We start from the raw sequence: 23939 nt of genomic DNA, 5'->3' as shown, positions 1-23939 counted from the left end.
GTGTCAGGTTGCCAAACCGACACCGGAATCCGTTGGATCGACATTTTTTGTTCGGTGAAAACCCACGGCTTCAAGGTGGATTTCCGGCAAAACCAGTGACGGATGATGACAAGTGGTGGTTGGGCTTTGCTTGTGGGAGCCGGACGCTTCTTTTGACAGCAGTGGTGGTCGAATTGGTGGCCGAACGGTGGAGATCCGGTGTTGGCCATGAGAGAGGAAGAGAGAAGTCGTGAGGGAGGAGAGGGAGAGACTGATGAGAGAGAAAAAAAATATTTGAGTGCAAGGAGAGATAGAAAAGTTATTTTAAGGGTTTGATTTTTAGTTTTTAAATTTTGAATATGTCTAGTCAACATCCTACATGGCAAACCATGTCATTATGTATCTTTATGTATACCAATATTATGTATGTATATCATAACCGATTGTTAAATAACTTCATAGACTCGATCCTCTATCATTGACAACGTCTTACTATAGTGAATTTTCTTTTAAAGAGCCATCCAGAAGGGAAAGCCCATTAGGATTTGATTAATCAACGAGGATCTAAGCAGAAAAGGTAATCATAATTATGAGCGAATTTGTATAAAACTGTGCTTAAATAGCTTTTGGAGCCAACTAGATTGATTAAATTTTTTTCCTATGCACTAGATTGATTAATCTAAGTTAAGCTAAGAAGGTATTTAAATGTTGGGGATTGTTGAGAATATGAGACCAAGAAAGGATAGGAAGCGAGTCAACCGGTCCATGGCTGGTTGTTCCAAGGACTAAAATTCTTTTCCGTGCTCCTTTTGTCTTTGCAGCAGAGCGAAAACCCACGAAGAATCACTCGTATATCTCCCTTTCGCGCGACCAATCATATTCATAGGTAGGCACCGTGGTAGGTGATCTCTTTCGTGCTCCAGTTGAGTTGCGTATAAATACGTGTATAGTTTTTTGGATGTCCAGTGGATTTTTTGGGGTTTATTTACACGTTGGGTTCCTATTTTCTGTCCTTAAAAAGTAAGAAAATTGGTGATTGATACACAGGATCTGTGTTGCTTTAATGAGAGCTAGCCGGGTCTTCGTTGATCTTAGTCTTTGTGAGGTGGGTTTCTTGGATTTTTGAATTTCAGTGAGGAATTTGATCGAGGTCTGTGTTTGAATGGGAGTCTGCTTCAGCAATGGCATCAAGGCTGTGAGTCCTTTCCATACTGGTACTTCTCCTTTTTGTCTTCCATCGTTCTGACTATTTAGTCCGATTCATTTATTGATTTAATACAATATGTGTAGACATGCGAAATTCGATTTTCTAGTCATCTTGCCCTTTGATGCACGAGTTCCGATTGAGTAAGTATATTGGGGCAAAACTGTTTTATTAATGCCATAATCCCATCACTTTATCAGGAACTAGAGTTAGATTCGACCTAATATGTGCCGTCTTTCAGTGATTGAAATACTTGAGCTGAGATTTAACCCAAAGAATAATTGCTTATCTTTGATTGTGTGTTTTGAGGGATTTTTTTAGTGATGAAGATTTCAGGTTTTGGATGGTAGGAAACTTGTGCTTTCTGTTGCCAACATGCTTATTCTGTGTTACTTGCTTTGTGAGTAGGGTTAAGTTCGAAAAATGCAAGCAGAGATGTTAGATATTTCAGTCATTCAAGCAGCAAAGCCTCTTCGGGTTCCATACCCCAGACTCCTCGGAGTGAGGGTGAGTTATTACAGTCCCTAAATTTAAAGAATTTCAGCTTCAGTGACTTGAAGACCGCCACTAGAAACTTTCGCCCTGATAGCGTATTAGGAGAAGGTGGCTTTGGCTCGGTTTTCAAAGGATGGATTGATCAGCATTCACTTACAGCTGCCAAGCCTGGGACTGGCATGGTGATTGCCGTGAAGAGGCTCAACCAAGAAGGATTTCAGGGTCACAAGGAATGGCTGGTTAGTTTTAAGTTTTTGAGTTCTGATATACTATGGTACGTTTTTTGTGAGCATAATTGTTGATTTTCTCTTGTACCTTTGGACTTGCAGGCAGAGATAAACTATCTTGGGCAGTTGTATCATCCTAATCTTGTAAAGTTGATCGGTTACTGCTTAGAGGATGAGCATCGACTTCTGGTTTATGAGTTCATGCCTCGGGGTAGCATGGAGAATCATCTCTTTAGGAGTGAGTTTCTCATAGATATTTTTTATCATAAAATTTCTGTTTTATCGCTTCTATTCCATAAAAGGAAGACTGTTCAGCATCCATTACCTTACATTTCTTTGGTGGTTTATGCATCATATTAATTTTGAAGCAGGAGGCCCTCACCACCAGCCACTCTCTTGGAACCTCCGAATAAAAATTGCCCTTGGTGCAGCTAGGGGGCTTGCTTTCCTTCACAGTGCTGAAGCCAAGGTCATTTATCGAGACTTCAAGACTTCTAATATCCTGCTTGATGCGGTGTGTAACTTGGCTTGCAATTTGTTTTCCCCATATTTGTTACATGGTTTGAGTTTTTTGAGGTTTATAATCCTCTAAACCTCATTTGTTACCCTGGAACTTGTGCTTTGTGAGTGCAGAAATACAATGCAAAACTTTCTGATTTTGGGTTGGCCAGGGATGGGCCAACTGGTGATAAGAGCCATGTCTCTACTAGGGTAATGGGAACTTATGGATATGCGGCTCCAGAATATCTAGCCACAGGTACTATTTTCATATGTTTCTTTGTGATGTGTTAGCCCTTGATCCACACCAACCTGTTCTGTACTTGGTTCCAGTTCCCCCTTATAGTACTTCATTTCCGTAGATGATGAGGAGCTTGTATTTTTCACATTTGGGAAATGCAAGTCTTCTCACATTGGAAAAATCTTGAAGAAAAATGGAGAACAGAGGAAAGAAATGCACCAAATTTCCTATTGAAGTTTTTCCATTTCAATGCCCCTGTACTGGTGTTTTGAAACATTGTTCAGATACTCTGTTCATGGGGCACTTCAACCCTGCGGCAAACATACATGTACATGCATGAGCAGCTGGAATTCTTATTTTTGGATTAGCTTTTGATGGTGTTCTTTCGTTTTATCAGTTGCATCGAGCTTTAGTTTACTATAATTAAATGAAGGAAAGTGATGTTGATCATTATTCTCATTTCCTGATTGGAAGGTCATTTGACTGCCAAGAGTGATGTATACAGTTTTGGGGTGGTTCTCCTCGAATTGTTATGTGGCAAACGAGCTATAGACAAGAATCGGCCATCTGGACAGCACAACCTGGTAGAATGGGCAAAATCGTACCTGACGAACAAACGTAGACTACTTCATGTTATAGATTCCCGTCTTGAGGGCCAGTACTCTCTTACTCAGGCACAGAAGGTGGCAACTCTTGCACTTATCTGTCTAGCCATAGAACCCAAGTCCAGGCCAAACATGGATGAGGTGGTAAGAGTGTTGGAGCAGCTTCAAGAACCAAAGGATGTACCAAAATCGCCAAAACCTCCTTCAAAAGAGCACCATTTGAATGGCCATGGCCTTTCTAGTGATCGGCGAAGTGCTTATCCTCGGCCTTCAGCATCCCCACATCATCCTTAGAAGAGAATTCTGTGCAGAACTAACTTAGTTATAGGCATCTACTGCAAGAATGTTTTGTCCAAGCAGTGTACAGTTTTTTCTTTTTGGGTATAATTTCTGCGACGCCTGCTTTTAAATGTTTTTTTGTTGAAACTTTTTTTTGATGAGGCAGTGTCATTGCTCTTGAAAGTCCCATGGATACTGTAATCATGTTTTATGTAGTTGAGTGGTTTCCTTGTACTATTTTTAGCAAGTTAACCTTTTTCTCCTGGGTATACCAAGTGTGTGAAAATTTTCCAGTGATGCTTGTACTAAAAAACTTGTCTACTGACTAGTACTTATACTTTCTCAATCATTTACTTCTTTCTTAACAAGACAATCAAATGTTTTCAGTTCTTTCAGCATATGAAGAAGAAATATATTAACAACTAATATGATGGTAAAATGTCTGACAATCCCTCGTCACATCAAATTGCAGTGCGCCTATTAACAGTCAATTCCTGTGAAAAGCATCAAACAGCTCAGGCACAAAGTAGTTCACCTAAAAGGGTAATCAAGCTTTGCTGAATAATTTCCCACCAATGCTCTTTAATTCATCCATAAACTTTAATGCATCGACATATGATTAAAAGGAAACCTTGCAAAGAGTAACGTATCACCATCTTCTATTGACATGCAGAAATGAAAGTTACATTAATCAGGCCACAAGACTAATCAGCAACGAGATTCGGAGTCCCAGGAAATTTATCAACCCAACAAGGCAACGCGATCCTTTTGTATTGCCTGTGTCAGGTGGATGTCAAATAGGTCGCATCTTATGGGCATCTCCATCTCATAAAAGGGATTCTTCAGAACATAATCCGAATACAATTCATAGATAACTTTCAAAAGACTCTCCATGTGTAGTGTTCCAGGTTCACAGACTACAAAGAACTTTGTCCCTGTGAGGAAGAAAAAAGAGACAAATTCTGAAATATCACTTTTCCCCAACAAAACTTCAATGTTATTAACACTAACATTATATGTTTAAGGAACATGAGCACTAGATGAGAAAATTATCTCTTTCAGGGGGTGCTTATGCAATCAGACAAAAAGGCAACAGGTTCGTTGATTTTCCTTGTAGGTCTATTTTGAGATCATGGACAACAATATTTGCTTTTCTATAGTTAATGGCTTTCTTGGTCTTTATTTGCCATTTTTCTGATTCACTAGTATATAGTTAACTACCACGTTTTCAGTTTGTCCATTCATCTCATTTGGACTTCCTGGCTTCTCTCACATCCTCTCCATTAATTTTATTCAATGTTCAAGTACCAAAACATAAACTGAATATTTCCATGCAATTTGATCCAGAAGATTCTGCAAGTAGTGAAAGGAGGAAAGTGATACATTTGAAAGTTATGGACATAGAAAGACATATTTTGCATAGTTAAAATGGAGAGTGTAGAAAGTAATACAGTTGAAAATAAAAGGACCATACAAGATATAGATTCACATACCATGTAAAGAATGAAAGAGCCACATCCATAATATCCTTCACATAAGCAGTTAGACACACTCTCTTTCTCACATTTAAAAAGTCAAATCAGAGGTATGACATACGCTATCCTTTTCTTCTTTCGTTTAACTTATCCCTCTGTTACTGTCGCAAGACAAAAAACTGGCTAAGAACTTTAGGGAAGTTTACCCCTGTGATGGAGTTCACTTGGTTAGGGTACAAACCTCTAGCTAGGAGGCCCCAGTTTAATAAGCATAACAAAGATTCGTCATTCATATGAGTTAACATTCATCTGAAGCTTAAAATAAGGGGTCTTGTTATAGAAGAAAAACAAAGAAACTTCCAAAAATTTAACCCGAATATTTTTTTCTTTCCGGTTGGGGAGGAGGGAGTAAGTTGAGGAGGCCATTATAAGCCCAGAAAAATGATTTCCCGATTCCCACACTTCCATTTCCTGTTTGCCCCAACCAAGAAAGGTAGAAATAAAAACTTACAAGTTCTTCCATTGCCTACTTGGGGATCATTATTCACCTCCAAGCTAAGGTTTGAACTGTCCACTTGCCCATAAAACAAAATCAGATTTTATAGCTGCTGAACAAAACATTCTTGTAGTCGTTCATCAGAAAACTCATGTTACTCATCCTATTTCACAACCAAAGAAAGAGAAAAAAAGGAAAAATAAAGTTTAGCTTCCTCATAATATTTAGTAAAGAGATGTCCATAGTACCTGTAAGCGGCTGGAAGCAATGAAGATCAAATGTATCAGCCTCAAGCAGTTCAATGCCCGAACAGCCCACCGTTGGTGACAGCTGCTGAGAGATGGCATGCATTGAGTGCCATAAACTCGCCACTCTTAAACTATCGTTTGTATCCATACGTCCAGCTGAACCATAGTCCTAAATTCACCAGAAAATACGAGAAACAAAAACTATACAATATAAATCCAACCTAAAATAGCCATTTCGTTCTCTAGGAAACCGGCTCACTTGGGCTTTTGGTCCGGAAAACTAAATTAACTCTATATTCGAGATCTCAGTTCCTAAGAGTCTCAATATCGATCAGGAATATAGTTTGGAAGAGACAGATAGGACAAGAAGGGTTGTGTACCTTGTAGAATATCAAACCGCCTGATTTGTTGATGATGTAAAGACTATAAATTGCTGCCATCTCAAAACTTCCACTAAAATTTCCTGTTAAGGAATAACGAATGATAAACAACAATTGAAATTCAAAAAGAAGATCTGAGTTGGTCTCGAGTAACCTCTGTAACCGTAGATCTAACCAACGAGTAGTGTTCATAATTTAGCGCCAACATTGTTGCTTCATTCTTGGTAAATTGCATAGAGAAACAAAGTCGTATTGAGCTCAGTCGACGTACCTAGAAAACGACCGCCATCCACGACCCCGGTCTCCCAGATCGGGGACTTCTTTCTCACGCGGATGTCCGGCGACGAATGCTTGGATTACTGTTTCTTGATATGGCGCCGTGCCGCGTAACAAATAGTTCGTTCGATTCTCTCTTTTCTTAACCGGGCCGTATCTTGTTCTGCTATGAAAATTAACAGGCACACAATAACTGGGCCGACAAACTGGTTGGCAAGTGGGCCGATCCGAAGTCCAAATTCAGATCCATAAACCCATGGGTTTGGCTTGTAAAAAACAGGGTTGGGTTGTAGATGAGATTGGTGTAAGCGATGAAATGTTTATGAACCATGATACATTGGAATTTGAACAAAAATTAAGAGAATCCGTTATTCTATCTGCGCTTTACATAGACTGTGCAACCAAACAATGGTATTTTTTTTTTCCCCTTGGCATATATTCAAATTCCACTTATCATTTGTCCTTAGAAAACCTCCAGAAGCCATTTGAGAATAACCGTCACTTCCAAGCATGAAGACATGATAACATAAGAATAACTTTCCAACTTGGGGGGTTGTCTTTTGAATCTTCAGGGAAAATCTGTGCAAGTGAGCCAAAATAAAGACTAAAGAGTGTAGAATGGACAAAGCATCAAAACAGAAAAGTGGGAGATTATTTGATATATTGGCAATAATGGTTGAATATGAACACTATTCCAACTGTTTCAAGATCCAAATTTTCCAGTAGTCCAAACAGCATTTATCATTTATGTGGTATGCTGTGATGGTGTCATGTTTGAAGTTATGATCTCTGTGACTCATTATGGAAACATTATTGCAATGTACGAATCATATGACAACCCATCTGACAAAGGACTTGCCATGATCAATTTTGCATCAACTTACAAGGGACGACTCTTCACTGTCAAAACTCAAAACAAATATTTCACCACACCCTGCTCTTGCAAAATCAAAGCATAGAAGACAACTTTAACACAATATATATATCATTTCTGGATAAGAATATAGTGAATGGTAAAACATATATAATGAAGAACAGCGGGCTATCTTACAGCCACGCAAAACAAACTTTTCAACTTTAACTCACTTTTCCTACACTTTAAGATTCCTACTACTATCCCCTTCACCACTTCGAATTTTCCCGAGAAAATGGAGGAAAATCGAAGGCGGAAAACTTGAACGGTTCAACTTAATTTAATAAAGTTTTTTTAAAAAAAGTGCGGAAAAAAAGGAAAGAAAGTGGGAATGAAAAATCAGACGCGGAAGTTCTTTCCCGTGAAGGTCTGACCGAAATGCCAATTAGATGGTGCAATGTTGCGGGAAGTGGAGGTCCGTCCGTCACTGCCTGCCACTCTAAAGGAGAGCGACTGCCCCACAAGAACAGCGTTGGATTGCCAGTTTTGCCCCCAGTTGCGACTCATTGGCAACCAGTCTGTCTTTGATCCTTTGATACTCACGCGCACGATATCACCTGCACCAGCTACGTTGGTGACCAAAACCAGGTTGAAGTAACTGAAACCGTTAATTGTGAATCTGATACCGCCTTGCTTCCTGCACGGAACCCTAAAACCGCCAAAAAACAACAGTAATATTCAGAGACAGTGAAACGAGGAACTCGGTTTTTCCATCCTATTACAACTTCACCCTTAAACATGAAAGTTATTTACCCCGCTAACCATACCTGAGAAAACCTAGTAAATTAAGAAACCGAAAAGACTGCCACAGTACAGAAAGTAAGAAGCGACATCGTTTCTGGCTTGTGCAAACACCACAAACACGATTACAGAGTAGGCAGAGTTGAATTACTCACCGGCGGAAAGAAACAGGGACGATTCCTGCACGGTACTGGGCGATCTTGAGAAACATGGGCATGGCGAGGTCGAAGTGGGGGCGAGGAGGGTTGCACCAGCCGCCTTTGTCGCTAGGTTGAGCGAAGTTGGGAGGGCAGAAGTTTGTGGCGGTGATTAAGATGGAGGGGCTACCAGGGTTGCACCATCTGGGGTCGTCTGTGCACTTGATCTCGAAACACGCGCCGCAGCTGAGTCCGTTGTTGAAGAGAGCAGTACTGAGCGCCGCAGTGTTCACGCCGTAGCCTTGGCTGTAAAGATTTCCGTACCCACAAGCACCACCTACACCCGCATAACCAGAACGATACATCAAACACTGAACAGAGTAACGAAACTGAAAATGTAGACGAGGAATTTAACAGGGGAGTGATTTAACGACTTAATCGAAAGTTAAAATGGTTTCAACTGCAGGGGTTCAATTGGGGAAACAAAGAAAGAGCAAGACGAGTACCCATAGTTCCAGAGGCGTCACTGCCGCCGTAAAAAGTGGCGTGTGCACCCTGCCATGGACCGCCGGTGTAAACTCCCGGGATTCTGGCATTCGCCGCCACAAAAAGTGAGACCAGCGACACAATGCAGAGGACACTCGCAGACGCCATTGCCAGAGAAATAGAGAGAAAGAGGGAGTGTTGGCGTCGCTGTTTTGGTGAGCAAAAGAGAGGGAGGCAGGGGGTACTTATGCAGAAGCAGGGGCAGCCTTTGTAAATTACCACTATTGTAAATTTGTAATTAATGCACTGTTTGGCAGTATTTTCTCTTTCTTTCTTTCTCCATCATATTAGATCAATTTGATGCTAATTTTTAAGAAAATATATACTGTAAATTGTTTATTCCTTTTCCTTTTTCTTTATAAGGTGAGAGACCAGTTGGCATACATGTGCTTGGCACGTGCCCTTCCTTTGTCCAATGAGAATGTGGACATGCAACTTAATTAGGGCTTAGTGGGTCATTTTAGCTTTGATTTTAGGCTTTTAAATTATCCTTAATTGACTTATCCACAAAGCATCATTGTGGAATCATTTCAAGTATTGAGCTTCAAACGCTGAACCTTCCTTTTGCTTTGTAAAATGTTCTCTTCCTTTCTTTTACAGCCATAAATTATTGTCAAATTTTTTGAGATTTTACCACTATTGAATTTAGACTTGGTCCTGCATCTTCTTCTACTCGTATATTCTCTGTTAACTCATTCAAAAAATGTGGAACAAGAAGTAGATGCCGCTCGCTCATTTTAATTTTATTCTTCTCTTGTTAATGCTGCACGCTCATTTATTATAATCCGTTGTATGCTGCAGATGATTGAAAAGCCCAATAACTGTCACTTTGCTTGTAATCCAATTCCAAACAGTGTCTCTGTCCATGGCCGTGGCCGTTATTACTCACAAATAAACCCATTCTTCTCTGCTCTTTTTGCCCTCCCTCTTTAAATTACTTTTTTCAGTTACATTGAAATTAAACCTCATTAGTAGTCATCACCATAAAAAAACTAAAAATTAAAAATTAAAAATGGCACTGATAAGATATCCTAGAACAAATCTTGCTTTTATATACCGAAGGAGCCCAAAAGCCGCAAAATAGAGAGAGGAGAATAGGAGATGGTGGTGGGGACCATTACAAACGTCCCGTATATGGCAGTAAATTAATTGTTACGTATGTAGCGACTGGAAACTGTAACCGTGAGATGGGACCCATCCTCCAGTGTCGAGCCTCAACGGAGATCAGGCAGGGATTCAGGCCCAGAGGCCCACTAGCTTTGGCCCCTCTCTTCCTAGGGTGTTCACAACCGAGAAACATATCCGTAATCGTGGTTATTCGATTTTTGGATATGATTATGATTTTAATAAATGTTTGGATATTTTTGCGTTTATGACTTTTTCGGTTACGGTTATGGTTATAACCGAAAAAATCGAATAATATTAATATATTCTATATATGTCATATATAATATATTATATTATATCAGTATATATTAGATTAGATTATATATATATATATATATATATAAGTTACATATTGTAATATGAGACTATAAGAGACGAAGTAGTATTTGTAAAACTTTGATTATATCTTCATAACAAATTATAAATATATATTAAGATTGATTAGTTTAAAAAAGGGTGACTTTATCGTTTTAAAATTCATATAAATTAAGATTGATTATTGCTAAAGCGAAAGTGAAGAGATATCTTCATGTATGTTTTCTTTTCTTTTTTAATCATATTATTTCTCTCGATCTTGTAAATTTATTTTTCTTTAATTGTGATGAGATAATATATTTATTATCATTATCATGAATTTTTATCAAACTTTGTTAGATGGAGTTGGAGTCTATCATGAATTATTTTCTCACTCTATTTGAGATTTATTCATACTTTTTTTCATTTCTTCAAAAACTGAAAACTGATCCGAACATATATGATTCGGTTATGGATTCTAAAATATCATAATCGAATCGATTCGAACATTTCGGTTACGGTTAAAAATCAAATCGAAAACCGAATAGACACGACTTTCCCAGTCCCACCAATCCCTAATTAACCGCTTCCTCTTTTTTCCATGAAGATCATTTAATGACTCATTATATTTATTCAATAAATAAAAGACATGAGAGTTGAGACGGTGCTATTGAACGGTGCCGCATTGCATGCACCTTTTTTGGTCTAAAAGAAGAGGAATGCCCGAGGGAACTAAAAGGGCCCAAAACTCACACACAATGTGAAGGGAATTATTGGGTTTGGTTGCTTCTCTCTTGCTTGCTTCCAAATTCTTGCCGCCATGTGCCTTCATGACTTCTTCTTACCTCTGCTTAATTATTTCCTAATTTTTCTAATAGAAATCCGACATGACATGTGTCTGATTGGAGAACACGAATGTAGCAGCTTTCATATGCAACATTAATCCATCCTGCGCAAATACCATCTCTTAACTAAGTTTGGAATAATTGTGATCAACTAATTAATCATGTCATTGTTGGGCTTTGTTCATTAATATCGACGGTGCGTGATCATTAGAAAGTCGAGTGGCGTCCCACTCACAGACCAACAAGATATGAAGAATCCGCCACGTCATTAATGTATTCATGGCCGTATTCACCAAACGCAGCGATGGATCTCATGCATGCACGCACATGTGAACGTGCCACCAAATATTGACCAAACCCGGCCCATCTTTATTTATTTCCACGCCTGATTGCCATGTGAGATCAACTGATCGTCCTATTCGGACTTGCTTGTCAATCACGACTTTTGACTTTTCACCACAACTCTGTAAGAAATTTGTTCTGATATAAACTTGCAATGTCAAATAGAGATGAAACTTAGAGAGAAAGAGTAGTTTATTTAGAGCTATTATTAGTTAAATTTAACTACTTTTGTCATCGATGTTAGACTTTGCATGTGTACAATCGTACGTCTAGGATCCAGAACTCACATGGTGTCTCGTGATTATCTTTGGTCGATATCATAAGCAATTCTAGTCTTCTCTTTTGGGGAATGATCATAAAATACCAAAAAATTATGGGCCTTTTTGTTTCTTTCTACCAATATTTTTATCTTTATCCTTAATTAATTTGATTATGATAAGTGATAACAAATCTTTCTTGGGTTTATTGATTTGTGTGCTTCAGCTCAATATAGAGCTACAAAATGAATTCGCTCCGTACTCATTGATACAAAGTAGAATGAATTGGTCATTTTAGTAATAAATTAATAACGGAAACGCTTTTAAAAAAATAATAATAAAAGAAAACGCATATTACACTGTCGGTGATGCACATTACCCACGTAACTTAATAATTACCATATAATATAAATTTAGAGAATAACATAGGAGTAAGGTGCATTTGTTCCATCATGTTGACTTTTGATCTCCCTTACTGATTTACTTAATAATTTACATAACCAAAATTTGACTTTCTGTTGTCCGTTTGTTTTTAATGTATGGCTGCTTCACGTAAAACTACTTGCACATGAAATCGCACACTTACATTGGCCGTCCTCGCACACAATAAGTTATTGCTGTAGTTTAAAGGTTGCATTCCAATATGTATACCAAGTTTGATGTGGGCGTTTTAGAAGAAAACTTGTTGGGTGAGAAACAAAGATGAGAGATGTGAATAAAAACAGAAGCAAAGGTGCATGGGGTTGATAAGACCAAATGAATACATCCATGTGAGTTGCAACCTTATCAAGGGGACAAAAGAGAAATCTTTCGTGCATCCATGTGATTTTACCCCACATGACTTGGTGCCAAAATCGAAGGACACCACCAAACAAGCGGCTTCCAAATTTTTGACTGTCTATGATTAAAATCACATTATTTGTTCATTGGCTATTAATACTTCAGGTGGACTTTTAAGTAGGTTATAACTGTAACGTGTATCCGTTTGACAATATGATTTTGAGTTTGAGGAGTTCAATGGACGCGATATGCACATAATAAAGGTGTAATTTTAATTTCTACCGTAAAAAAGTTTTAAGATTTTATCCGATGAGTTTGTGCCCAAAAAAGAAAATTTGAATCGAAAAACAATTGGAGAAGGAGAGAGCCCTAAAACTTGAGCCGAATTGCACACGCTTCGTTTACGCGCACATATACAGATATATTAAACTATTTACTATTCACATACAGGAAGCTTAATCTATTTCTTTATAGCGGTAGCCGCTCAAGGCCTTTTTGAGAATCAACTGCCTAGGCCTCAGCCACTTAATTACCTACCTTTTCCGGAAAACCAAAATAATCGCCTAGCCACTTTCTGCTTAGCGTCGGGACACAACTTTTTTTTTTTTATTTGTTTAGCTGTCCCTGTGAATTGAAATAGAGAATAATGTCTCACTACAATAATTTGGTGGATGGGTACGATTGATTGATTGATTGAAAAAGGAGTCGCAATTTTTGTCCAGACTTTAGGGAAGCTTTTCTAAGTGCACAAAATCTCGTGAGTGGAGTTAGTGAATGCTGTTGAGAATTCAATAGTCTAGAAAATTCCCAACATCCACAAGATTCGTAACATGAGCGTCTAAAAATCATAAAGGTTTAAACACCATCACCACCATCTACTCATCTCTCTCTTGTCGATGCTGAAAAACGTAATTCTAAGCTTTTAAATTTCATTTCTTAAAATGGAGAAGGGGGTGTGGGACAGTTGGGAACGGGTCTGGTCGGCGATCATTAAACGGTAAATATGTAATGTGACTTAGTATTACATTACAGAAAATGCACCACTAAATATACAAGAGATTTAAACCTTTATACGACAAGAAACCATAAACTTGAAAGACAAAATCATACACAAGAAGGCTAGGCATTCACATGCATTAAACAATGGTAAACTTCAGGTAACAAAAATTATGAAGCAAGAGCACTTACCAATGCATTCTCGATCATGTCAAATATTAACCGATCTGAGTTGCTAGGTCATGGACAGTGTAAACCACATGAAAATGAGAGCAAGCCGCCCTCAAGCAACCTGTGCTCACCGCATTTAGTTAGTCAAAGTTGAAAATCTAAAGTTCTTAGACTATATGATACTAAAACAGTAAAACAGAATGTGAGAAGTCAATTTAGCAAAGGCTGGAGAGGACGTCAAGAACCGATTAAAATAGGTGGCAAAAGATATACTAGAATGTAAGACTTTTAATTATCTTGAATAAATGATCCAAAATGACAGAAGAGGATGAGGAGGATCTATTCCCCAGGCTTAAAGATGTTAGGATGAAACAGAATAGTGCATCTAGAATTTTGGGTGATCCAAAGCATGCGCTTTAAGCTATAGGATAAATTCTAAAGGTCTACCATACATACTGCAACAATGTACAAGAAGGAATGATGGGATCTACCAAGAAAACATGCTAAAAATGTAGCATATATGAAAAAAAAATACTGTGTTGGATGTCCCACAGCCACAATGCAAGGAATAACAGGATAACAAACAAGAATATTCAATCCATGGGAAGGTTATCCCTGATCAAAGATAACATGAGGAAAAACCACTAAACATAAGGCTGGTGCTCAGGTATGAAAACAGCAAAAATTTAGGTAGCAGATATTCAAAATAGTAGAGGGAGGCCAAGTGAGAAATGAATAAAAGTGCTAAAAAGGAAACAGAGCACTGTGATTAATGGAGGTGTAGCTTTGAACTAGAACGAATTTTGGGAGACCCCATATAGATTTCTTAGCTCAATTTCTTTGACAGATTTGTGTAGCCACCCCCCCAGATATTCAGAAATAAGGCTTTAATGGGGATGATGAATATCATGTATAACCTTATAGCAGTAGTATCTGATGCAGTAGTGCATATGGCATGTGGCTCAGTCTCTTAAAGTTCAATAGGAGGAGATTTCCTCAAACTGTGCGTATTAGGCATTGAACCAGTGCATCTGAAAAGCAGTAGGCTTTCTACATTCCAGCACTACAAGTTGCATTCAGAAAATATTGATGCACCAAAAGAGTTGGATTACAGATTTCTTTTGGACAGGAAGTACGCATACCTCATCTGGGTCAGATGAGTCTGACAAAAGACTTTCAGCTGCTGATATTTTCTCATCTGAATGATCTATCAGCAATTCCCTATCAGAATCCTTCTTGAACTCCAACAGCAGTCCCTTTTCCAGAGGACGGTCTACAAGCTCATCTTCAAGAAGCTCTCCTACACTTGTTATCCCTGCCCTGCAATCCCATTCATTATCAGAATAGAACCTACAGCCCAACTCACAAATAAATATCTATGTCCGACAAATATTATTTGCAAACTCAATTATAATATCTTTGCGATTCCAGCCTTACTCAAGGCACTTAAACCTCTGAAAGACTTTCAGCAATTCCCTATCAGAATCCTTCTTGAACTCCAACAGCAGTCCCTTTTCCAGAGGATGGTCTACAAGCTTATCTTCAAGAAGCTCTCCTTCACTTGTTATCCCTGCCCTGCAATCCCATTCATTATCAGAATAGAACCTACAGCCCAACTCACAAATAAATATCTATGTCTGGCAAATATTATTTGCAAACTCAATTATAATATCTTTGTGATTCCAGCCTTACTCAAGGCACCTAAACCTCTGAAAGAAATAGAGAGGGGGGCAGATGTGAGTAATTTTGACATCATATGCCTACCATCAATCAATACTGTACCACTAGATTGTAATAGCTCCATCATGACATTGAAAATTCATTTTACACCTAAAAGACTTAGAGTTCAGCTAGCTTTTCTCTTATTGCGGACATTTTTCATTATTTTTATTTCAGGGAAGCCTGATGGCCAAGGAAGCCCTAGAACTTGGAGCTGTATTAAACTCAAGCTCCAGGCAGGACGAGCACATTCGCATTCTTTATTCAGCATTTCACTACTTGCTTTTGCAATAAAACTAAACTAAAGATAGCCAGTATAGAGTTCATTCAGGGGCGAATAAACATTTCCATGACTAAACGTGTTATCTGCTTATAATTACGCTAATAATTGTTCTGGTTAAGCTATAATAGAAATTTCTTACTCACAGTTCACACATATACTGATGCTTCCATCATAGCAAACCAGTGCACTGCATCTGTGCATCATATTTTAAATTCACGCTACAGTCCATCACAATTTTGTTCTTAAACATCAATCCAGAACTATCTGAGATAAAGGAAAGAAAAGAAAGACTAGAATTCATACTTCGCGTAAACTCTCATGCGTTTGCACAAGGCATGCTCCTCCGTGACGCTCTCAATGAGACTGTAAGCGGAGCAGCTCTGAACACGACCGTGGCTAACAACTGTGGCTCACACCGAAACACCGTGAACTGAATCTCTAATTTTACACTATTGTAAATCCACACCCCCGTACACACCAACAATATTGTCTGCTTTAGGTTATCCGGTTCCCATGGATACATCGGACCCGCACGGCTTTGTTTCTCCTTAGGCCCAAGCAGGTGGGCTAGGCCCAACCCACTCAAGCCTAGGAAAAGGCCTTGATGGTGGTAAGAGGTGGGCTTAGCCTTATAAACAAGACATGAGTGTCCACATCTTTAGATGTGAGACTTTTACACTCCCCGCACTTGTGGGCTGGGTTATGCCAGACCCAACAAGTGGAGTAGAGGTCATGTCCAACAGGAACGAATTGCTCCGATACCATGTGGTAAATCCACACCCCCATACACACCAACAATATTGTCCGCTTTGGGTTGTCCGGTTCCCATGGATACATCGGGTCCGCACGTCTTTGTTTCTCCTTAGGCCCAAGCAGGTGGACTAGGCCCAACCCACTCAAGCCTAGGAAAAGGCTTTGATGGTGGTAAGAGGTGGGCTTAGCCTTATAAACAAGGCATGAGTGCCCACATCTTTAGATGTGAGACTTTTACATACCCAGCGCAGAAGTTGAGATCGGTTAACGCTACATCAAAATGCAAACAGAAAAGGAGTTGATGCAGAACGAAGGATGAAGCAGATGCCAACTACGCGAATCGCCATCGTTGGTCCTATTGAAATATAACTGGAGGTTTCATGTGGTGCGATAAGTGTAAGGAGCAAGTATTTTCTCGAGACGTGAGAGTGCGCTCGATCGTCGTTGTGGGTGAAACTGTGAAAGATAACGCTGTCACTGTGTGATGATTGATGAATTTATTTGTAGAGCCCTAACTTATCGGGCCGTTGTATGGGCCTGGTATACATGAGGCTCGTTTCTGTAGTTAAACTAAAAGGTTCGACTTCATTTATTGGGCTTGGACCACGATCAAGCCCAAAAGCGAATGTGGCCCCTGATCCAAGTCACATTGAATCATCTTCATTTTATATTCCCCCTACAGGTTGATTAAGAGAGAGAGGTATTGACACAGTCGACACGCAAGTGAATCTACCAATTCAATCGGAAATTATTTCTTTCATTGTCAAAACCAATGTTATATATTAAAGCTGGTGATGTAACCACGGCGAAGGATCATCCATTGCCGGCAGCTATCCATGCGATTATTGCAACTCATCTCTTTGGCCTCGTTAACTCTCTGATTCTTTATAGTATTGTCTTTTTCTTGTCATTCTTCATTTTTCTTGCCTTTTTTTGTTAACGACCTTTCAAATTATTACAAATTAGTTGAACCACTGCCAGAGTTTCAACATTCTTGTTTCGTACCCAAACAACTTTCAGCAAGTCTTGGTGGTGTTACTTCTTCAAGACGTTGGTGAGGTTTGATTTGGATTTTGGAGGAATTGGGGCCCCATTTGATGCAACATGAATTAATTTTTCAAGTGTCATTTTTCACCCATTGTGTGTTGTGTGTATGTAGTGCTTAATTTGTAAAGAAAATATTATCTCAAGTACCCATTATAAACATCTAACACTTAACTTATTTAGAAAATATCATCTCAAATACTCTAAAGTCATCTCATTATGGATGCTTTAAGCCGTTTATGATTACTTGACATGATATTTCAAGGAGGAATTACAGACAATTAAAAATTGCAGCCCCCATCCACTTGCATCTCACACCTCCTATCTAGAATTTTCATGTACGAAATTCAAGCATTCCATAAACGCGTGGATCTAAGATCTTCACTGAAACATCTTTTCATTTTTTGACTTCAAAAATCGAAACAAAGGAGGCGCCAACAAAGCATCCTTCCTCTCTTCGTCGTTATTTTCCTCTTCATTGGACTTGGATTATAAATAATTTAATTAATAACACGTAAAAATATATCAAATTCTTTAGTGTCACGTCTACCTCTCTCTTGCTCTCTCTCTCTACTTCTTGCTCTTCGGAGATTCGATTTCACCGGCTTCAACGATTTATTTCAGAAGACATGGCTTCTAACGATCCCAAGCAAGGCGGCGGGAGCGGCGGTTTCTTCTCGTCGATCGCTTCTACCTTTTCGAGCTTTACCAAATCTGTGAACGGGTAATTCAGATCTGCTCCGTGTTCTTCTTAAAATTCGCGGTTCCAATTTGCGTAATCATCAGATGTTGAAACTTGTGCAGGATGATCTGGATTTTTTTTGCTTTTTTTTTGTTATGTTATTTTTTCCACTTAATTGTAAGCATACAGTACAGCGTATCTAGCTATGATTTCAATACTCTATTGTTTGGGTTTGATTTAGTATATCACATGGCCAATGATCTTGAACAAAACAATCTGATTTAGTGACTTATTTGGAGTATTTCATTTGACAGTTTAGTAGGTTATGAAGGTCTGGAAGTTGTTAATCCAGAAGGAGGCACTGAAGATGCCGAAGAGGAAGCAAAGAGAGGAAGATGGAAACAGGAGGTTCATTACTTCACCCATGTTCTGCTTAGCTTTGAAATTATGTATCTGTCATTAAGCGACCAATTGCTATCATGCACTAGGGTACAGGAATTTCGAGTGCAAGGTTTAGATGCAGCAATTTAAGGCTAGGAAAATTGATTTGTCATGTTAGGCAGTGACATATAAGGTGCAACAGTCAGCATACAAGGCAATACAAACACACTAATATACGATATTCTATGAGTTCTTATTCATAAGGTAATTGAAACGATTTCAATTACACAAGACTCTCCTAGTAGAGGCTGGATTGGGGATAGGCAAGATGGCTACATAGTCTTACTCTCTTGTAGAGAGGCTTTTTCCAGGATTTGAAGGTGTTGCCCCTTGGTTCTGATGAAACAACTTTACTACTAGGCCATTGGCTTGCCCAAGGATGTGCCACACAATTACTTATGTTAACTTTTATTCACTTTCACCGTCGTAACTTGTAAATTTCTTTCATTCACTGTTGTTAAGGTGATACATGTTTTCACAATAAACTCTGTTAATCTAGTATTCTATATGATATCTTTAGGAATCTATACATGAAACTTCATGTGTTGTTGAATTTGCTAAGACTCAGTTGTAGTGTAGACCCACATGGTTGGAGATTCCACATTGGTCAGTATATTTCTGGAACATTCCGAGATATTGAAAAACTTCTGTTGATACCTCTATCAATTGGAGCACATTCCTTTGCTAATGGTGACTGACATTCACGAGGAAGAGAAGGATTCAAATGTCCAGTAGAGATTTTGGGCCTCCATGAAGATATCCTCCCGGTATGTGGTGCTGACTGACCGGTGAAGTCCACAAGGCACTTATGAACCTCCACATGTGCTGGAGGGGGTGATTGTTTTGTAGAAGGGTTGGCACTTGTGATGATAAGTTAGATAATGTAGACCATCTTGGTTATCTGCATTAAATGTAAAGCAAGGAAATGGGTGTTTGCAGGTTTTGTGGATGCCTCTACAAGCTCAAAAATGAAGTTCATAGCTTGCAAAAGAGGCTTATATTAAGTGACTGAAAAATACATTAGATTATTATGTGAGAGGCTTGAGCAATATAATTAAATTTGTTTTCTGATGTGTTTTACATTTCTGAACAAGAGTTGTTTGTTTTTTTACAGGACCAGGACAGTTACTGGAAGATGATGCAGAAGTACGTAGGATCAGATATCACATCAATGGTGACCCTCCCTGTGATTATCTTTGAGCCAATGTCAATGCTGCAGAAAATGGCTGAGGTTTGTTTATTTTCATGGAAGTTGATCCTGATATAATTCCTGTTTTAATGGCTGTTTCTTTGTCCAGCAGAAGAAGATTTTAAAAGCTGTTGTATATTTGCTTTCCTATTTTCCAAAATGTTGCTCCACTATAAGGCTTGTTTTTTGTTCACAGATTATGGAATACTCCCATTTGCTAGATCTGGCAGATAAATGTGAGGATCCATACATGCGATTAGTATATTCTTGTGAGTACTCTGTACCTTCTCTCTCTGTGTTTCTGGCTGGTGATGGTTTGCATCTGTGTTTATATATATGGAAGCATTTGTTGTTGCTGTACTCACAATAGCTGCTTGCAGCATCATGGGCTATATCTATATACTATGCCCTTCAACGAACCTGGAAGCCATTTAATCCAATTCTCGGCGAGACTTATGAAATGGTCAATCATGGTGGTGTTGCATTTTTAGCAGAGCAGGTGAGTCATAGAGCACCCAATTTTTCGAATCCCTTCTTCATCCATTTCTTGACATTGTTGGATGAAATGAGAGAAGAAAACATTTGTCATTTTCCAATATTGGTAGAGTTTTATCTTGAACTGCTTTTTTAGAGCAATGTGTTACCATTTTTGTTTCTTCTTGCCTTGCTTTTAAGTTTAGTAATGGTCGATATTTAAAACCTTTGTAATGTTTTTATCCTTTCAGGTTAGTCATCACCCTCCAATTGGTGCTGCACATGCTGAAAATGATCATTTCACTTACGATTTAACTTCAAAGGTGCGAACTAAGTTTCTGGGGAACTCGGTTGAGATATATCCACTTGGAAGGTAATAAATCAATGATTTCTTGTTTCTTGTTGCTATCGTTATACTAAAGTCAGAGCTAGTCCTAAGATTATCTTTTATTCTAGGATGTTGCCATCAAATAATATTTTTATTTGCGTATAATTTTTAAATAAAGTAATATAAAATATGGAAAGTATTCAAGCACTTGCTGGTTCAGTAATAGCAGCACTACTACAGTAATGATTCTTGACAGAGATCCTGGAAATGTTTCTAAATAAGTAGCATAGTCTGCAATCTTTGTTCTTTTATTTTAACAGAATCATAAAAGATCTCTCAAAAGCTTGTGGTATTAGAATTGAGCTAGGAAGTAGGAATTACTTTTTTATCAAGGAAAACAGTGCACTGAGCTCACTGACTCTATTGGGACAAAACATTTCAAGAATTTTGAAAAGAGGTATTTCGCCTAAGCAAAACCATTAGTTTCGTTTGGTTTATTCTATAAGATAAACAGTAATTTGTTCAATTTAATACCCCCTCCCTCCCCCTAAAGCCCAACTGATCTGCTTCCTTCACTTGCCTAAATGTAATTACTCATACCTCCACATGGCTAAATATAACAAAGTATAATGTCCTTTTTTCAGTTGGGAATCGTATGATGAGTATATAACAGTGTAGAGTTGCAACCTGCAACAGTAAGATCTAATCAAGACAACGTGCTGTTAGTATAACTTGTCTAGTTAGATTCTTCTACTCGTGTGTGGAAGAAACTTTTAGAAATTGTTTATCTGTTAATTTGCAATATATTTATATGCAGGACACGTGTGACCCTCAAAAGGGATGGTGTAGTTCTTGATTTGGTGCCTCCTCCCACAAAAGTTAGCAACTTAATCTTCGGACGCACATGGATTGATTCACCAGGGGAGATGATCATGACTAATTTGACCACAGGAGACAAAGTTGTGCTATATTTTCAACCTTGCGGTTGGTTTGGGTATGGTTACCCCTCCTTTGAACTGTGTTGCTGCTGTTATAATTTCTTTGTATAATATGATTACTCTGTGTGGAGTGTTTCACAGTCCGGCCAATTTATACATCTGTACTTTGCTTTGTTGGGATGCCGTTTCTGTAGTTTGAAACTATATTTACACATTCAATGGAAATATTAGTAGTGAGTTGTGACTTATAAATCAAGATGCACTAGTTGTCTTTTTTCCTTTAGCAATGAATAGTATTTGCATTTGCAGAGCTGGTAGGTATGAAGTTGATGGATATGTGTATAATGCTGCTGAGGAGCCCAAGATATTGATTACTGGGAAGTGGAATGAATCACTGCATTATCAAAACTGTGATACAGAAGGTGAACCACTTCCAGGCACTGAACTAAAAGAGGTTTGTGTTTTTAGTTTCCATCTTTTGTCATCATGCAAGCGGGACTATCCTTTCTGTGCTTTTGGGTTTATTATGTATATGTTTAGATGGACTCCCACGCACTTAACTAAAAGAGGTTTACCACTTATGTTCCTCACTGCCAGCTTAGGGTGGATATTTTGTCTTTTTGGCATTACTGGTCAATAATGCTTATCAATCTGGTGGTTTAGAAAAGGTTTTAGTGAAGCTTTTGGATGTGAATATGAAATTCTTTAAAACATAATTTTCTCTTGGGATTCCGTTTCTAGTGAGATGATTTCTTCGAGCTATATTTACTTATTACAACACGACTTATTGTTCTTGATGAATGACTCTGTGTGTGAGTGTGAAAAGTAGAAATGGACCATAATTACTTAATTAATATCTAGAAAACTAGTTGCAGACTTAAGAGTTTTGAAGGACTGAGGACTAATTCTTCTGTTTTGGCTGGTGAGGGGTCATCATCCAATCGTAAGATTAAAGCAAAAGCGGTTCAGTTAAGCAATTGTACCTCAATACTTGTTCTCCATTATATTCAGGCATATATGTATACATAACCTGTCTTCAATTAGCAATTTTCGGGGAATGGCTATCTCGGAGATACTACTCGTGTCAATAATGAGCAGGAATTAAGATTTTTGTCATGACTTTGAATGTATGGTTTTATTAGACTTTAGGGGATGTAACTTGTACATACTTGTGTGGGGCAATGAGTATAACTTTGATCTTGAAGTAAGTCATCATTCATTGGTGTGATTCATATGCAGGTTTGGAGGGTTGCAGATGCTCCAAAGAATGACAAGTTCCAGTACACTCATTTTGCACACAAAATAAACAGCTTTGAAACTGCTCCCAAAGGGTTATTGGCATCAGATTCTCGTTTACGTCCTGATAGATATGCCCTTGAGAAGGGCGACCTCTCAAAAGCTGGGTCAGAAAAGAGCAGGTCTCCTTCTCTGCCTCTCTCTCTCTCTCTCTCTCTCTCTCTACCCTGTGAAAAAGAAAAATGAGCTTTTGTGGTATAACCATAAAAAATATGTTTTTTTCACTGAAAGAAAAAATGCTTGTGCATGCTAATCTCTTAAATGTATGGACAATGCTCAGCTAATTATCAGTTGAGCCAGAAAGAGGAGCTAACCCCTTCTGTCTTTTACTAGGCTGGAAGAGCAACAGAGAGTTGAGAAGAGGAAACGTGAGGCTAATGGTGATAAATTTACTCCAAAATGGTTTGAGGTAACTGGTGAAATACATCCTACGCCTTGGGGTGACTTGGAAGTATGCGAGTACAATGGCAAATATAACGAACATCGGGCTGCCATAGATAGCTCCAGCAGCTCGAAAGAGATTGATGTCTCATCAATGGAATTTAACCCCTGGCAGTATGAACCTGAGACCTCCAATTAAGGTTTATATCATTTTTAGCCTGTAATTCTTGTTTATTGTAGTTTGGTCCTATAGTTGTTGCCAGTCAGTCGTAACATCTTTGAATTTCTGGTATTAATTTGCTTTTACTTATTTTAAAATTTTCACAGTGATGTTATTTCATGCTCAGTATGTTTGGTCATTTTTCTGGCACTTTTGGCCCGTGTATTATTTCATAATCTTATAAATATATATGTGTTACATAAATCTCTCATGTGATCCTTTTCTTCTGCTGAATGGCATTTGGTAAGGTAAGACAACTTACCCATTGTTTTTTCGCTTTGAAGTGCGCATGGATGCACAGATGCACTTGGACTTGGAGTTGGGGTGGGGGAGTCCTGCCTGCCAATATTAAATGAGATGCCATCAGTCTTTGCTCAACCAAATAAAATAAAAAAAAAGTTTATTCTCTCACAGAGGTTATTTAAACAATAGAGAATAAAATAATGCGGAATTATTGTCCTTCCATGATCGCATTTTTATATTCGAATTCATACTTTATTTTTTGATTCAACGAATTCATACCGTTGGAAGTCTTGGAACCTTGTAGAAAAATAGTTCAATTTAGGCAGTTGAACAACATTTGGAGTGAGAATGACGTG

The 23939-nt window shown here is 38.4% G+C and overlaps 5 protein-coding genes across 12 annotated transcripts; 2 read left to right on the top strand and 3 right to left on the bottom strand.

Moving 5' to 3' along the window:
* Positions 1 to 432: 432 nt before the first annotated feature.
* Positions 433 to 3795, top strand: LOC119990904 (probable serine/threonine-protein kinase PBL11). 3 transcript variants are annotated; one of them, XM_038837044.1, is made up of 8 exons: positions 433 to 556; positions 801 to 865; positions 1027 to 1193; positions 1592 to 1917; positions 2008 to 2143; positions 2274 to 2419; positions 2539 to 2662; positions 3119 to 3795. In XM_038837044.1, the coding sequence occupies exons 3-8, from the start codon at positions 1142 to 1144 to the stop codon at positions 3541 to 3543; spliced, it is 1209 nt and encodes a 402-aa protein (XP_038692972.1). In that variant the 5' UTR covers positions 433 to 556; positions 801 to 865; positions 1027 to 1141; the 3' UTR covers positions 3544 to 3795. The 3 variants fall into 3 exon arrangements, with proteins under 3 accessions (XP_038692972.1, XP_038692980.1, XP_038692988.1); XM_038837052.1 differs by having other exon boundaries at positions 801 to 877; XM_038837060.1 differs by lacking the exon at positions 433 to 556 and having other exon boundaries at positions 621 to 865; positions 2277 to 2419.
* Positions 3796 to 4058: 263 nt separating this feature from the next.
* LOC119990925 (trafficking protein particle complex subunit 4-like) lies at positions 4059 to 6556 on the bottom strand. Of its 4 annotated transcripts, none has more exons than XM_038837090.1 (4): positions 6399 to 6556; positions 6128 to 6210; positions 5748 to 5916; positions 4059 to 4463 (listed from the first exon to the last, which is right to left on the bottom strand). In XM_038837090.1, the coding sequence occupies exons 2-4, from the start codon at positions 6185 to 6187 to the stop codon at positions 4270 to 4272; spliced, it is 423 nt and encodes a 140-aa protein (XP_038693018.1). In that variant the 5' UTR covers positions 6188 to 6210; positions 6399 to 6556; the 3' UTR covers positions 4059 to 4269. The 4 variants fall into 4 exon arrangements, with proteins under 4 accessions (XP_038693018.1, XP_038693010.1, XP_038693002.1 ...); XM_038837082.1 differs by having other exon boundaries at positions 6284 to 6506; XM_038837074.1 differs by having other exon boundaries at positions 6128 to 6214; positions 6288 to 6506.
* Positions 6557 to 7407: 851 nt separating this feature from the next.
* On the bottom strand, positions 7408 to 8905 carry LOC119986758 (expansin-A3-like). The gene is made up of 3 exons (XM_038831440.1): positions 8701 to 8905; positions 8213 to 8531; positions 7408 to 7965 (listed from the first exon to the last, which is right to left on the bottom strand). Exons 1-3 carry the CDS (start codon positions 8846 to 8848, stop codon positions 7656 to 7658), a joined length of 777 nt encoding a protein of 258 aa, XP_038687368.1. The 5' UTR covers positions 8849 to 8905; the 3' UTR covers positions 7408 to 7655.
* Positions 8906 to 13415: 4510 nt separating this feature from the next.
* On the bottom strand, positions 13416 to 16042 carry LOC119986768 (ribonuclease II, chloroplastic/mitochondrial-like). Of its 2 annotated transcripts, none has more exons than XM_038831451.1 (4): positions 15898 to 16042; positions 15030 to 15167; positions 14735 to 14912; positions 13416 to 13713 (listed from the first exon to the last, which is right to left on the bottom strand). In XM_038831451.1, the coding sequence occupies exons 1-4, from the start codon at positions 15912 to 15914 to the stop codon at positions 13705 to 13707; spliced, it is 342 nt and encodes a 113-aa protein (XP_038687379.1). In that variant the 5' UTR covers positions 15915 to 16042; the 3' UTR covers positions 13416 to 13704. The 2 variants fall into 2 exon arrangements, with proteins under 2 accessions (XP_038687379.1, XP_038687386.1); XM_038831458.1 differs by having other exon boundaries at positions 15045 to 15167.
* A 1850-nt stretch (positions 16043 to 17892) lies between these two features.
* On the top strand, positions 17893 to 23544 carry LOC119995231 (oxysterol-binding protein-related protein 3B-like). Of its 2 annotated transcripts, none has more exons than XR_005467640.1 (10): positions 17893 to 18115; positions 18388 to 18481; positions 19629 to 19745; positions 19900 to 19972; positions 20084 to 20202; positions 20429 to 20550; positions 21323 to 21499; positions 21753 to 21897; positions 22319 to 22570; positions 22683 to 22824. XR_005467640.1 is itself a non-coding variant. In XM_038841669.1 (10 exons), the coding sequence occupies exons 1-10, from the start codon at positions 18021 to 18023 to the stop codon at positions 23317 to 23319; spliced, it is 1368 nt and encodes a 455-aa protein (XP_038697597.1). In that variant the 5' UTR covers positions 17898 to 18020; the 3' UTR covers positions 23320 to 23544. The 2 variants fall into 2 exon arrangements, 1 of the variants encoding a protein (XP_038697597.1); XM_038841669.1 differs by lacking the exon at positions 22319 to 22570 and adding an exon at positions 23073 to 23544 and having other exon boundaries at positions 17898 to 18115; positions 22683 to 22861.
* Positions 23545 to 23939: the final 395 nt, after the last annotated feature.

The sequence above is a fragment of the Tripterygium wilfordii genome, chromosome 3 (assembly GCF_013401445.1).
Source record: "Tripterygium wilfordii isolate XIE 37 chromosome 3, ASM1340144v1, whole genome shotgun sequence".
Taxonomy (NCBI): domain Eukaryota; kingdom Viridiplantae; phylum Streptophyta; class Magnoliopsida; order Celastrales; family Celastraceae; genus Tripterygium; species Tripterygium wilfordii.
Note: the sequence above shows the minus strand (reverse complement) of the source record. Positions and strands in the feature narration are given on the sequence as shown.